This window comes from Mustelus asterias, chromosome 18, assembly GCF_964213995.1.
Source record: "Mustelus asterias chromosome 18, sMusAst1.hap1.1, whole genome shotgun sequence".
In the NCBI taxonomy this organism is placed as follows: Eukaryota; Metazoa; Chordata; class Chondrichthyes; order Carcharhiniformes; family Triakidae; genus Mustelus; species Mustelus asterias.
Genome location: NC_135818.1, coordinates 83,756,456 through 83,770,377, shown reverse-complemented (window position 1 = coordinate 83,770,377; position 13,922 = coordinate 83,756,456). Strand labels below are relative to the sequence as shown.

Genomic DNA, 13,922 nt, shown 5'->3' with positions numbered 1-13,922 from the left:
ATGTTGGCCAAGACAGCAGGGTGATCTCCCCTGCTATTAGAATAGTGCAGTGAAATATTTTACGTTCTGATGGGGCCTTGGTTTAATGTCTCATGCATGCAGTGCCACGTCTTTGTCAGCTGTTGCAATTTCTAGAAAATTCATGTATAAAGGTTGCAACGTTCTTTATTTGAGTGCCTGGTGATGGCCATAATTCATAATATGAAGTTTTAAAAATATTTAATTTTGCCTTTGTAATTACATTTGAAAAGCTTCAATTATTCAATTAGATGTACAATACCTCTGAACTTCTTGAATTTGTGTTATCGGGGAGAGTTGAGAGGGCCACACTAATGCTCATCAACAAATGTGCAGGGGTTTGACACTTTTTTAAAAAAGGACAAAATATATTGCTACTCTTGGCATGAAATCTCATGAAAAAGGCTAATTTCCAACATGTTGTAAAGAGACCTTTCCTATTATAGAATTACTGCAAAAGGGGCTCAGTTTTGTATTTTAAACTTTTATGCTGGCAGAAACTTTAGATGTCCCCTGATAACTTAGTGATTTCTTTTATGTAGTGTGTAACTGAGACTCCTCAATCACGAATGTCTGATTTTTGATCCTGGTCTGTGATGGGAAACTGATAAACCTGTCTTGCGAGTGGCCTCAAAGATTGGACAAGGGAAGGCAATCAACCAGGGTACCAGCTCCTGATCTCCATCACGTGATTCCTGATGAAACACAGACTTGTTTTTCACATCTTGTATGGAACCTTGATGTTTCCTTCCCCACCTCATCTCAGAAGTCCAGTTAACCACTGACGCTCCTTGGCTAAACTCAGACATTTGGACAAGATGATATCTGCAACCTATATCCCAACGAGTTGGCACTTTCAGGATAGTGAGCAAATAAAGAATGGAAGAATCATTTGTGTGCCCAATGATTCTAAATTCCTTTGTCAGTTCTGAGTTGTCTCTCAGATTTTTAAACTTTTTCTATATTTCTTATTGCATCCAGCACAGAAAAAGCCACTCAATGTTTCATACCTGTGCTGACCCATTGAACTACTTCATGTTGTAAAAAGAAATGTAGACAAACTATGGGTTTGATCATATTGAATGGCGGGACAGGTTTGAAGGGCCTTGTGGTCTATTCCTGCTTCTATTTCTTGTGTTCTTGTCTATTGTATCTTTTTGTTCCATGTCTAGATGCAAAAAAGCATTGCCTCAGATAAGATAGAAGCAGGGAGGTTGTTTCCATTGGTGGGTGAAACTAGAACTAGGGGGCATAGCCTCAAAATATGGGAGAGCAGATTTAGGACCGAATTGAGGAGGAACTTCTTCACCCAAAGGATTGTGAATCTGTAGAATTTCCTGCCCAGTGAAGCAGTTGAGGCTACCTCGTTGAATGTTTTTAAGGCAAAGATAGATAGATTTTTGAACAGTAAAGGAATGGAGGGGTATGGTGAGCGGGCGGGTAAGTGGAGCTGAGTCCATGAAAAGGCTCAAGGGGTCAAATGGCCTACTCCTGCTCCAAGTTTTTATGTTCTTATGTTCTCTGACAATTGCTTTAATTGAAGAACCCACGTGATAACTGCAGGCATAGTGTTTAGGCTACAAGGAGTAAAAACCATAGATCAAAAAGAAAGGGAAGTTCCACAGTTCTTAGATCATGGATAATGAATTGAGTAGGGGGTATTTTTTGATGAATCTGAGTTCAACACAAGGAGGAGGAAGTGAGTGCAGGTCTACATATTTGAAACTTAGAAGAAATGAGTAAGGACAGTTCAAGGGTGACATTATAAAACCATTGTGTGACGCTCCAGAAATTCAGCCTGAAAAAATTCTGGATACTCAAAACAAGAATTTCTCTAATGAAAGTTTATCTATGGGTGACCCAATCCAGTCAAATAAGGGAGAGAATGGACTTAAAGACTGGTGTGAAATAATTACAAGATGCAGTGTGAATCACAACAAGGCCTTGACTTTCAGCTGCAGGGGCAAATGGAGCTGGAAGCATAGGCTCATTTACAGAGGTGTTAATTGCAATATTCCACACGTACAAATGTTAGGTTTAAAGTAGTGTACTTTCTAAATCCCAAAGTAATACTTGTTGCATTAGTTTCCTGATCTGAACTCAGATTTGAGGAACTGCTGAAGATAATCGCTACCTTCAAACAGAGCTAGATGATTGCTGTAGTTTACTTCTGGCAACTTGTAGAAAATGGTGAATTGGCTTGGGCTTGCACTTGGCGACAGAAAAATGACAAGGTCTGTGGCATTAGCTTGGACAAAGTGCACACGTAGAAAATAAGTTAAATCCATAGGATGCTCATGCAATACAGAAGTGATACTCAAACTGAAAACCCTTCAGGAGAATGTAGCTGACCCCCCCGCCCCTCCCTCCCCCTCCCCCAGTACCTATGTTGGGAGATTGCTGGGATTTCCAGAGAAGAAATATTTTTCTAGGGCTTCTGCCCGCATTGTTTAAGTGCCTCATTGTCTCTTGTATCCTTCCTGTTATTTGCTACTGAACATCCTGGAGGGTAAAGAATTTAAGCTAACAATTAAAGCTAAATGTGTGGGGTTACGAGGATAGGGCAAGATACTCCTGAGTTGCTGCAGACTTGATGGGCCGAATGGCCTCCTTTTGCACTGCAGTGATTCTACGCATCAGTTTATAAGCATCATTGAAGCCACCCCACCTGTCCCCTCAAAGCTTCAAGGAAAACCTTCACTTGATACTCAAACCTGGAACAGGGAAAAGTATGATTCATGGTTGTGACATTTGAGATGGCTGCATTTGTGTACAATCTATTCAAGTAGTTCAATATTAGCTGGAAGAAGGTAACTTATTTGATTGACATTGAGCTCTTAAAGGGCTCAGTAGATTGTAGGTAAAAATATGCTATGGTATCAGTTGGTTAGCGATTCCTTTTTACAATAGGCTGAACAGGTCTCACTGAGGAGAGGAAAATTTTGATCTCAAGATGAACTGTGGAAGACAACAGTCTTCTCTCTGCTTTGACTTTCCAATTGCCACCATGACAGATTGCAAATACATTATTCTGTACTTGCCTGTGATAAATAGTTTTTGGATTGGGACCAAATGTGTGATTTTTAAAAAAGGAGCTTAACTTGCTTTAGTGTTTATCTTGGGACTTTTTCAACATCTGAACTATAAGCGGTTGTATAAAAATAGTAGATCAAATAAGGTCTGGGGGGGGGGGGGGGCTGTTTTCATGTTTACAATTAACATGTCATTTAGTTCTGTTGCAGTAAAGTTTTTGTTTTTAAAACTTCAGGGTTGTCTTTCATTATGATGTTTTTCTTCCTCCTTCCATCCCAGATTATGAGTCTGCTGTTTGTATTTTTCTGTTATGGTTACAGTTTGGTCTGGTGGAAGAGTCTTAGACATTTGGCAAAGCTTTCCGTTTCCTTATATAGATTCCCCTCTGGATCGTCCTCTGCTATTGGTTTGGTCTCCAGATGTTAGTTTAACCCTTATTGCAAAGGGTTCGATGAGTGACCGGAGGAATGTTAATAATTTAATTATTGTAAAATTTTAAATTCTATTTGGGTGGAATGAAATTCTGAGAAGCGAGTGAGCAACTTAACAATTCAGATCTTTGAAAGCCTTGCAGAAGTGTTACCTTATTTAACTTGAACTGTTTTGTCCTAAAATGAGTTAAGAAAAACATTCCTCAAGCAATGTTTGTTTACTTTATAGCACATCAAGTCCACCCCGTTGGCCAGGAAATGCTTTCTTCAAGAAGAATGGAGCACTCCAAGGTAAGAGCAAACACTCCAGAATTATTGATGCATTTTTATCAGCAATTGGTGATTTTTATGGCCTCCTAAAGTCTCTTGAATTAATTTCCAGACTGTATACATTGTTACAGGGTTTCTAACCTGGATGTTAAAGTTACTGAATGCTACAGTTGTTCTGCATGTTTTGTTTACTAACCCACAAAGAGTTAGTTAGCTAATTGCAAATGGCTGTATGGATATTCAAAACCTAAGGGAAAGGCAGTGTTTATTGTGGGAGCAGCAAGATCTTCAATCAAAGCTTTGGAAACTGCTGAAACATAAATTCAAAGCTACAGCTTCCACCTTCAACAGTCTAAAGCTGGTGGTACTCTGCATTCCATTCAAAAATAGGAAACTAAATTCAAACAGTTGTACTAGCTGATTTTTCATTTTCCTCCGAGCCTAGTGCTACAAGCCTAGGGAGCTAGACACTTAGCAGATATGTTATTTACGATCCAATGATAAAATAGTTAGAAACAGGGGAGGGCACCCAGTGGGAAACTGATAATGGAGCATTGCAATACACAGTGGGCCTGGTTCATGCTTGAAATGATTAATAATTTGTTTGTTGGGGCCTGGCTATTAATCATAGAATCCCTACAGTGCAGAAGAAGGCCATTCGGCCCATTAAGTCTGTGCCGACTCTTCGACAGAACACCCCACCCAGGCCCTATCCGCATAACCCCACATTTTTAATCCCCCTAACTACACTAAGGGACAACTTAGCATGGCCAATCCACCCAACCTGCATATCTTTGGACCATGGGAGGAAACTGGAGCATCCAGAGGAAATCCACGCAGACTTGGGGAGAATGTGCAAGATCCACACACACAATCACCCAAGGCTGGAAATGAACCCAAATCCCTGGTGCTGTGAGTCAACAGTGCTAACCACTGTGCCATAATGCCATCCTCACATTTACATTACATTTGTTACATTTATAACAGAGTTTCAGAATTGTACAGCACAGCAGGAGACCATTTGGCCCATCATGTTCTTCCTACCAGAATGATTTTTTTCCTCTTATATGCATATAAGGGGAGGATAGGTAAGCCTATGAGGGAGAAGGAAATTGAGGGTTATGGAATTGGATAAGGATTTTTTTGCATATAAGGGGAAATGTATCACTTCACACTTAATGGTTAAATTTCATTTGCCATGTGTCTGTCCCTTTTATCTGTTTATGTCCTCCTCATTGTTTGCTATATTTACAAGTTTCATGTCATCTGCAAACTTTGAAATTATGCCCTGCATTGCCAAGTCCAGTTCGCTAAATATATCAGAGCAGTGGTCCAAAAACCAATCCCTGGAGAACACCAGTGCTTAATTGAGAGATGAGCTTCCATTGAACTCCATTGGGACAGTTATGTAGAGTTTAAATAGAAAGTACAATACAGAAGCAGGCCCAATTAGTCCATGCCAATATTTATGCTCCACTCGCTTCCTCCCATCCTTGCTCATCTAGAAAAAAAAATCCTTATCCAATTCCATAACCCTCAATTTCGCTCTCCCTCATAGGCTTACCTATCCTCCCCTTATATGGACCTATACTGTGCATCTCAACCATGTAAAAGACTGAGGACAGAGAGAGCAGAGTGGGATTAAGAGTTACAGTGGCAAGAGACTGGAAGCTCTGGATTGTGCTTGCAGACTGAATGAAGGTGTTCAGCAAAGCTGTTTCCCAATTTGCATTTGGTGTCTCCAATGTTGGTGAATACAACATCCTAAATTGAAACATACAAATTAATCACTGTTTCAAATAACTGCTGCCTTCCACCCTTTCAACAGACTTGCCCTATTTTTCCCCCTTTCTGTACCCCTACACTTTAAGCAGAAACAGAAATATAAATATTAACTCTGTTGCTCTCTTCATAGATGTTGCCTAGCATAATGAGTATCTCAACTATTTCTGTTCAGAATTCGAGTCTGTTCAGTCATTTGAATTTTTAGCTTGCTATCTTGCAGGGTTAGTGGACAAAGCACTATGATTCCCCCAAATTGCTCACCTTGCTAGGATGTGTCAGTGGAAATTTTTGTTTGAAGCCAGAAAGCAGAAGGTCAGCTGTTTGGTTTTCTGTCAGAACATTGTGATCAGTTGACTGGTGGCTGATTAATAGGTCTTGTATTTTACGACAGATCAACTGGCCACCAAGGTTGATGTTTTGATGACCATGTGAGGTCATTATTAATGTGTTATAATAGCCATTTCGATTACACTGATATTTGTGATGAAATTTCAATGTGGCCATTGTGAAATGGAGATCTTTGTTAATTGTTGTACATTCCAGATGAATGTTGCAAATCATCAGCAGAACCTTGTGCCGTGGTATTTTCTAACCTGAGTAGTTTGTAACAGCACCATTAAACTTGTGAGCTGGTTTTCTTTGAACTCACATGCACTGGTGCCTTTGCTGTGAAGCAGCGCTCTAATTCTGCTCATTGTGAATCTCAACAATGTATGTCATCTATGCCAGTGATGTATGCCACAGCATGCAATGAGACATGAAAAACTGAGACTCACTTTTGCAACCATGATCTAGTTCATGAGCACTCAATTCTCAAACTACAGCACCTTAAGTTTCAGTTTTTCTGTGGGTTGTGTCTCTGTACAGCAGCTGGACTGGAACAGAGATCGGAAATAATTGTTGCAATGTGCAGAAATACAAGCGTGCGGTAGAGAAAAGAATATAATAACATTGCAGTGATTTCCTCAGTTTGGAGGTGCACATTTCTTCCTTGCAGGACTGAGCCACATATACCAGATGATCAGCCCCCGTTGAGTGAGCTGATTTCAGCCTATACACGAGAAATGGCCTCTGCCCCAAATTGGTATCCGCACGTGTGGGGGTAAATACAAGGTGTTTTATTTTTGTCAATAGCACATAGCCTGCTAACTGTCAGCGCGGAGCCGTGCATTAATAATGACCACAGCAGGAAAATGTTGAAGGGTGATGGTGTTGTGGAATTGCGTAATAGCAAAGAGTTGATGCTGATGGAAGAGGTGAAACTGAAATGAATAGAAATTGAAATTATTCCTGAATTTATTTAACCTCGTAATCTTTAAATAATTCTTTTGTGATTATGAGTTTCGTATTGAGTTATACATTTGAATTGAAGATAGTAACTCGGGTAACTAAGTAAACATCTCAGTCCGATATATTGGAAAGTACCTCGCTAAATACAATGCATACCTTTGCAATGTTGTGTTATTGCTTTTCCTGGTTTTAAACAGTGTATGTATACATTTGTCTTGCAGAATATTTCAACTATTCAATTTGCGCACCTGTCGGGTTAAGGTGGAGAGCTTTACTTTTTTAGTTTTTGTTTACATGAAAATTGCATGCAAGGATGCTTTGCTCATTCTGTCTAGCGAGCAACAATACCTTTGAACTTTCATGAAGTAAAATAGGTTTTCATTATTTGGATATATTATTGAAGAAATATCCATTCTTTGTATCTCACTGACTTGCATTTGTTTTACTTCTCCCTCTTTATTTGTCAGTGTTTTCCCAATATATGCAATCTTGGATGAACTGTAGTTTCCTCTGCAAAGTCAGAGACCATTGTACCGGACCTAATGCGCAAACACAATTCATTTGACATTGACCTGGCCGATATCTCAGGTTGCAGCAACTTGTTTGCAAACTCTGTGTCCTAATCCTAGGCTGAACTGGCCACTATATACATTATCTTTAGCATCGTAGACAGCCTCCCTTCATTCATGTAATATCACATACCTTCTCTTTTGCCCCAGCTCATCTGTTGAAACCCTCTTCAATGCAGTTGTCACTGCGAAGCTTTCCTAATCAACCTTGTCCTCCAAGCTCCATAAACATCAGCTCATCTGAAACTCTGCTGCCCATGTCCACTTTTGCAGAAAATCCCACTCTCCTTTCACCCTTATCCTTGGTGACGAAAAGGAATAGTTTAGAAGAGCCAAAAGAGTGCAGTGGGTTGCTTATGTCTCAAATAATTTGGGAATTTGCTAATTTTTCAGGCTTTCATTTTAACCATGTAAAATAAAAGATGGATAATTCAAATAATCAGTTGCAAAATCAAGATTCCATTGTCTAAATTCTTTAAATTCCACATTGACAGAATTATAATTGCAATTTCAAACTCATATTTCTGAGCCTAAATTTAGTTTCAAAAATCCTCAGCAATGCTGTTTCCTCTATTCAGTGGCTGAATGGTGAAAGAGAGGCCATTGTCTCAGTTTTGCTGAATTTCAAATCTCAAATCACTCACTAGAGTAGAGATTGAGAGTAAGTTCAATTGAAGGAGACTTGGTAGGGAGAGCGTCAGTGCGATTCATTTAAAAGTTTTAGTTGTTTTGGAATCTGTGACCTTGGGTTTGCAGGAGGCAATTCATATATTTTTAAAAAATGACATAGTTTGAAGGTAAATCATTAAAAATTATATTTTGAACAATATCAGGTGCTGATTAAGAAACATTTAACATAAAAGGCAGGCCAAATTTAGCCTGCTGATTCCTGAAAATGCAATGCTGAGTGCTAAGTGTAAAAAGTATAATAAGCAAGTTAACAAAAATTGCCTTTTTGTTCTTTAGGATGTGGGTGTCGCTGGCAAGACCAGCATTTGTTGCCCATCCCTAATTGCCATTGAACTAAATAGTTTGCTAGGCTATTTCAGAGGGCTATTTCATGAGAACCAACGGCATTCAACATATTTGAAGCTACACCCTGCTTTAAATGGACTGGATGAAAAAGTCGTCGTGAAGGAACAGTCATCAGCCTCTCTACATATCAACCTGACCCGTTTCCTGATTGCCTGTAGAGCAGCACCCCATGTCACCACAGGTGTTACACCTGTCAAGTTACTAATGGGAAGATGTATTAGAATAAGGTTGGATCTTGTATTTCCGAATTTAATGGGAAGGTTAAGGCAAAACAGAACACAGAGAAGATGCATAACGACTTGATGTAAATGGAGTGGGCATTTGAGGTAGATGACTTGGTATATGTAAAGAATTATGCTGCTGTTCCAGAATGAATCTCTGGAATGGTTGCGCCCAGAGCAGGCCCATTCTCATATGAAATAGTTGTTCAAGGAAAAAGGATGAAGAAACACCTGGACCATTTGAGAAGGAGCGAATCGCACAGAACCAGTGGAACAGTCCAGCCCTCGTATGCCTGTCAGTGATATTGCTCCAGATGAAAGTAATGTGGCAACAAGCTACCCCAAGGAAGAGTCAGGTAATGTTCCAGTGGGAACTTAAGTTATCTACACTGACACACCTTCTCAAGTGGAGAGTGTACCCATTGAGGTTCAAACTGAAGTTATCCCGACTGCCAGAGCACTTGAATTACGATGTTTCCAAAGGATCAGGATGTCCTTGAACTAACTTATCTTATAAGGGACTGTGTTCGAAATCCATTTGTTGTACAACATTGCAAATAGTTCAATTGTTATTGAATTGTGTTGATCGGGAACTTGAGGGCGCCGGGGGCGGGGGGGAGGAAATGTGGTAGCATTGCCCCTTTAAGAGCAAGCTCTCATTTGACCAGTTGGGCTGGAGTATGCAAATCTTGGAGCTGGCATGGGTTTTTCTTGCCAGGCTGAAATGGTAGACTACGGAATGGTAGAGTATGGTAGCTTTTATATTACTCTCTATACATAGTTACTTACCTTAATAAACCATTCATTTGTTAATTTACTTGATAGTTGCCCGCCTTTGCAAGATACCACCTGATAGTATTGTGAATAAAAAATCGATCAATCAATTATGTCCCAAATGCTCGATAGGTTCCTGGTGCCATTTAGCTTTTTACACAGCCTACAGTTCCATTTTGGAAGCACAACAGATATTTTCTAACTCAAAAATAACAAAAACCACAAATCTCTGTGTTGACAGTATTGCTGTTTTCCTTCTCGTGTCCCATTCAAAGAATGTTCTGTGTTTTAGCAGGAATGCCCGTTGATTTGGGAATGTTGTGTAAGATACTGCTTCCATTTCCCTTTTGGGCTAAGTTTATTTGAAGTACCCCTGAATTATATTGTCAAGCTGCTTGGTATCAGAGGGAAGTTTTTTTATAAAACACATTCAGCCTGTACAAGTTGAATGCAAAAATTTAAAGCTTATTAGTCACATTAACACTGCAATTAAGTTATTGTGAAATTCCCCTAGTTGCCACAGTCCAGTGCCTGTTCAGGTCAATGCACCTAACCAGCACGTCTTTCAGAATGTGGGAGGAAACCGGAGCACCCAGAGGAAACCCATGCAGACACGGGGAAAATATACAAACTCCACAGGCAGTGACCCAAGCCGGGAATCGAACCCGGATCCCTGGTGCTGTGAAGCAGCAGTGCTAACCACTGTGCTATCGTGCCGCCCCACCTGTAAACCAGAAGTATCATAAAGTTTACAAAGGCTTGTTTGGTTGTCCTAGTGACAAATGGGTGTGATCTGAGAAGATCAGCCAGCAACACCTGAGAATCTCTGCAGCAATTCACTATCAGTTTCAAGATACTTGTGTACTTTGATATTGATGATAAGCAGAAAATATTTTTGTTTAACAGCGTTCCTATTACAGCAATTCTTCCATGATACAAATAGAAAGCAACTTCAAGAGTGGAGGTGGTTTAAGAGCACCCTCATTTTTCAAAAGCAAACTCTTGGCTGCATAATTCACAGGCTGGTTGTTTGGTGTAAGAGCAATTTGTAGCACTCTTGCTGTTCAGTCCTTGAAAAGTAAAACAGCAAAACAAACTTTCTACATTAAAAAAGGATGAGAGAAGGAGTCAGAGTTGGGTGGTGATGGAGCACGATAATGGATTAACAATTGGCATTAAAAACAGTTGCCGCAATTTAAAAAAAAAAATAAAATTCTTCATTTTCAGGTTAGGGTGAGGTTCTGAATTGAATATGGCAAAACATAGTGTTGGGACCCTTTCTATTTTTAGTTATGCATTCATCACTTACAACAAGGATATAGTCAGTAAAATTGTGATGTTTTGCGGGTTATCCAAGCTCTCAGCCAAAGTAAATAACATGGAGCATTGCCACTAATTTCAGTGATTTGGATCTTGCAGGTAATTGGGCAATAGGTAACAGTTCTATGCTTCTCGGTGCAAAACAGGAAATACTGGTGAAAGCAACTATGGTTCCAAGTGGTGATTAGGAAATAAACTTTGGAGTTACTATGAACATACCATACTATTTAACGACAGTCAAAAATGCAGAAACAAAATATTGGGTTGCATCAACAGTGGGGTAAATACAGATCCAATGAGGTATTCCTTTTGCTGTACAAGATATTATTCAGAATAAACTTTCACTACTGTGTTGTTCTGACTACCTGATCACAAGAAAGGTATTAATTGTGCTTGAGAAGCTGGAAAGGCATGCAGCAAAGATAATTCCAGATGTTAGGAATTTAAAATGAGACTCAATTAAAGTTGTGATCTTATTGGTAATTCGCATGAAAAATTGATCCAGGCAAATTGTTCATTTATGTTGAAGTGTTCAAATGCCATGGGCACAAGTTAAGAATGAGAAAATTACGAATGTTTTAGCCTTTTTTATCTGGTAGAACTCTTGTCTTTCGGATATTGGGCTGTGGATTTGAGCAGATAATGTAGGCTGGCGCCTGAACGTTGACTATTCTGACATCCGTGAAAAAGAAAATTGGACAGGGTATAATGAACATATAACTGGTAAACCCATTTCCTGCACCCAATAAGTTTCCTTCATGCTCAGGGAAACACAAAAGATCCCATGATGTTGTTAAGAGTTCTATCCATCTTTTCCAATTTAGCCTGCCAAAACTGTTTATCCAGTTACTCAAAAGATGCTATTTGTGGACCTTGTTTTCTACAAGTTTGCTTTTGTGTTTTGACTGCCTGTTCATTGTGAAGAACATCACATTTAAAAATGTTCCTTTACTTGTTTAAATCCCTTCATTACCACATCCTACAATATTCCTCCAACCATACAACCCCTCCACCGAAAAAGAATTCCTTTGACTCCAGCCTCTTGTGCATCTCCCCTATTCCCCTTATTGATGGCAATACCTTAAAACTAGTGGCGTTTGCTACCAAATAAACCTGTTGGACTTTAACCTGGTGTTGTTAGACTCCTTACTGTGTTTACCCCAGTCCAACGGCGGCATCTCCACATCACGGCAATACCTTAAGCCAACTAGACCTGATGCTGTGGAATATGCTACCTGCACACCTCCCACCTCTTCACTTTTCCTCCTTTTAGTCTGCCTTAAAGTTCACATCTTTGACCAATATTTTGGGCACTTACTGATATCCCCATCTTTGATTTGGCATCTTTTCTTTTCTGCCTTTGAGATATTGGGATTTAAATAAGCTATGATGTTGGAATGCCTAAAGTACTATACAAATGCAAATTATTTTATGATGGAAAATTAGGCAGACATTTTCACCTAGACATGCGTTTCTTGGAAGAGGAGTCTAGGAATTAGGTAAGAATATGGTGGCCAATATACCAATAAAGATTGGGCTTGTTATGACTGTAGCTTTCTTGTTTCTTAATATTTTCACCAAATGAAAGAAGCATTGCATAGAATTTAATGCTGTTATGTCAAGACTTCAATTCCCACATAACTAAATGGAATAAAAATCATGTCAATGAGATTATTTTGTTTATGTTCTGAACCTGATTAGTAATCTTCATTTTGGCTCAGTGTGCATTAGAATGTATCTTCAATCTTAGAGCACATTGGATTTATGAAGCCTATTTTCAAAGTTGTACAACCAGCATCGAGGAAGATTTTCAATCTACAGAAGCAGGGTGTGCCCCAAGTTAAATACATTTTGTCAGCATTGATTGTTCTTGAAGCAGAGGAAAGGGTTTTTTATTTACCAATTATAAGGAATTCCCTAACATGTACTGTGCAAATGATTAGTGCACAATTGCTTCTGAAGGTTGCAAAACGGACTGTACACGTCACAAGAATTATTGGGTTTGACTGGTAAATATGCTTCCCAAAGCGCAGAAGAGAGCTTTAGAGAACAGAACTCCATGTTTACGAACCTCTGCTGCGATTGGAAGCTCTCAGTATCCTGGGCAAGAAGTATGATGGGACAGGGTGCAGAAATCCTATCACTACCAATTGCTATCCAATGACTACTGATGGAAAAGGTGCTTCTGTTGAGGCATCCTCCATTCTCTAACCCTCTGTGGCGAATAGTGTATTGATTTTCACGATTTAGTCTCATGTGTAGAATAGCCCCCCTTAGGTTGGGTGACAGAGAGTGCCCAGCCCACTGAAATTGTAATTTAGCATTAGTTACACCAGAGGGAAATGTGGAAGTGGAAAATCATACGTACGCACTCAATCTAATTCCGTGTATAAAATCCTTGTATTAAATCTTCTTGCATGTTTTTAGAATAGAATCCATAAAACCCCTACAATGCAGAAGGCTGCCATTTGGCCCATTGAGTCTCTACTGACTCCAAAAGAGCATCTTACCCAAGCCCACCCCCACCCTATCCCCATAAGCCCATGCATTTACCATGGCTAATCCACATTTTGGTGTTAGAATGCTGAACAGTTGACTGACAGAACAAGGTGTAGCCAAGTAATTTTAATCTCTTCTATCAATATTCCCACCTTGGTGCTTCTGGTGAAGCCATTATGATGATGATTGAGCCATGTCCATTGCACTTTTCAGCTTATATTTTTGTCCTTGATGTTTGACATCTCAGCCAAGATGTTTGACATCTCAGCCAATATGTTTGACAAGAGTCAGTAATCTATGTACCTGTTTATAACAATTAATTTGGCAATCTAAAACTAAATTCTTTGTAACTTTGGAAAGTGTTCACGTTCAGTGTAAAAGAACCAATCATTCCCCTCATTTGTATTTATTTTGATTGTTGGCTTTCATTTGATGTATTAAATTGCATCTCTGGTCACATTGACATGTCTTTTTTTGAACTGTGGACGTAAAGTTCTTCAGACAGAAATTCCCATGACCAACAATTAAATTGGGAAGTGAGACAAAAATGTTTAGCCATAATTGTTCAAAGCTTTTGGAATATAGAAAGAGGATAGAAAATACTGAAAATACATCGCAAGACCATTGGCATCAAAGAAAAAAAATACAGTTTCAGGTGTAGACACTTCCTCAGAACA

General features: G+C 39.3%; 1 protein-coding gene across 14 annotated transcripts in view; it reads left to right on the top strand.

The window, feature by feature from the left end:
* The window catches only part of foxn3 (forkhead box N3), a 298,786-nt gene that overhangs the window by 205,066 nt on the left and 79,798 nt on the right, over nt 1–13,922 (top strand). For all 14 annotated transcript variants that reach the window (XR_013500067.1, XM_078234460.1, XM_078234451.1 and 11 more), the window contains one exon: nt 3,712–3,773. Coding sequence is in view for 13 of the 14 variants with exons in the window: in XM_078234460.1 (XP_078090586.1) it covers nt 3,712–3,773 (62 nt within the window). In the remaining variant the exon portion in view is untranslated. The remainder of the gene's footprint in view (nt 1–3,711; nt 3,774–13,922) is intronic.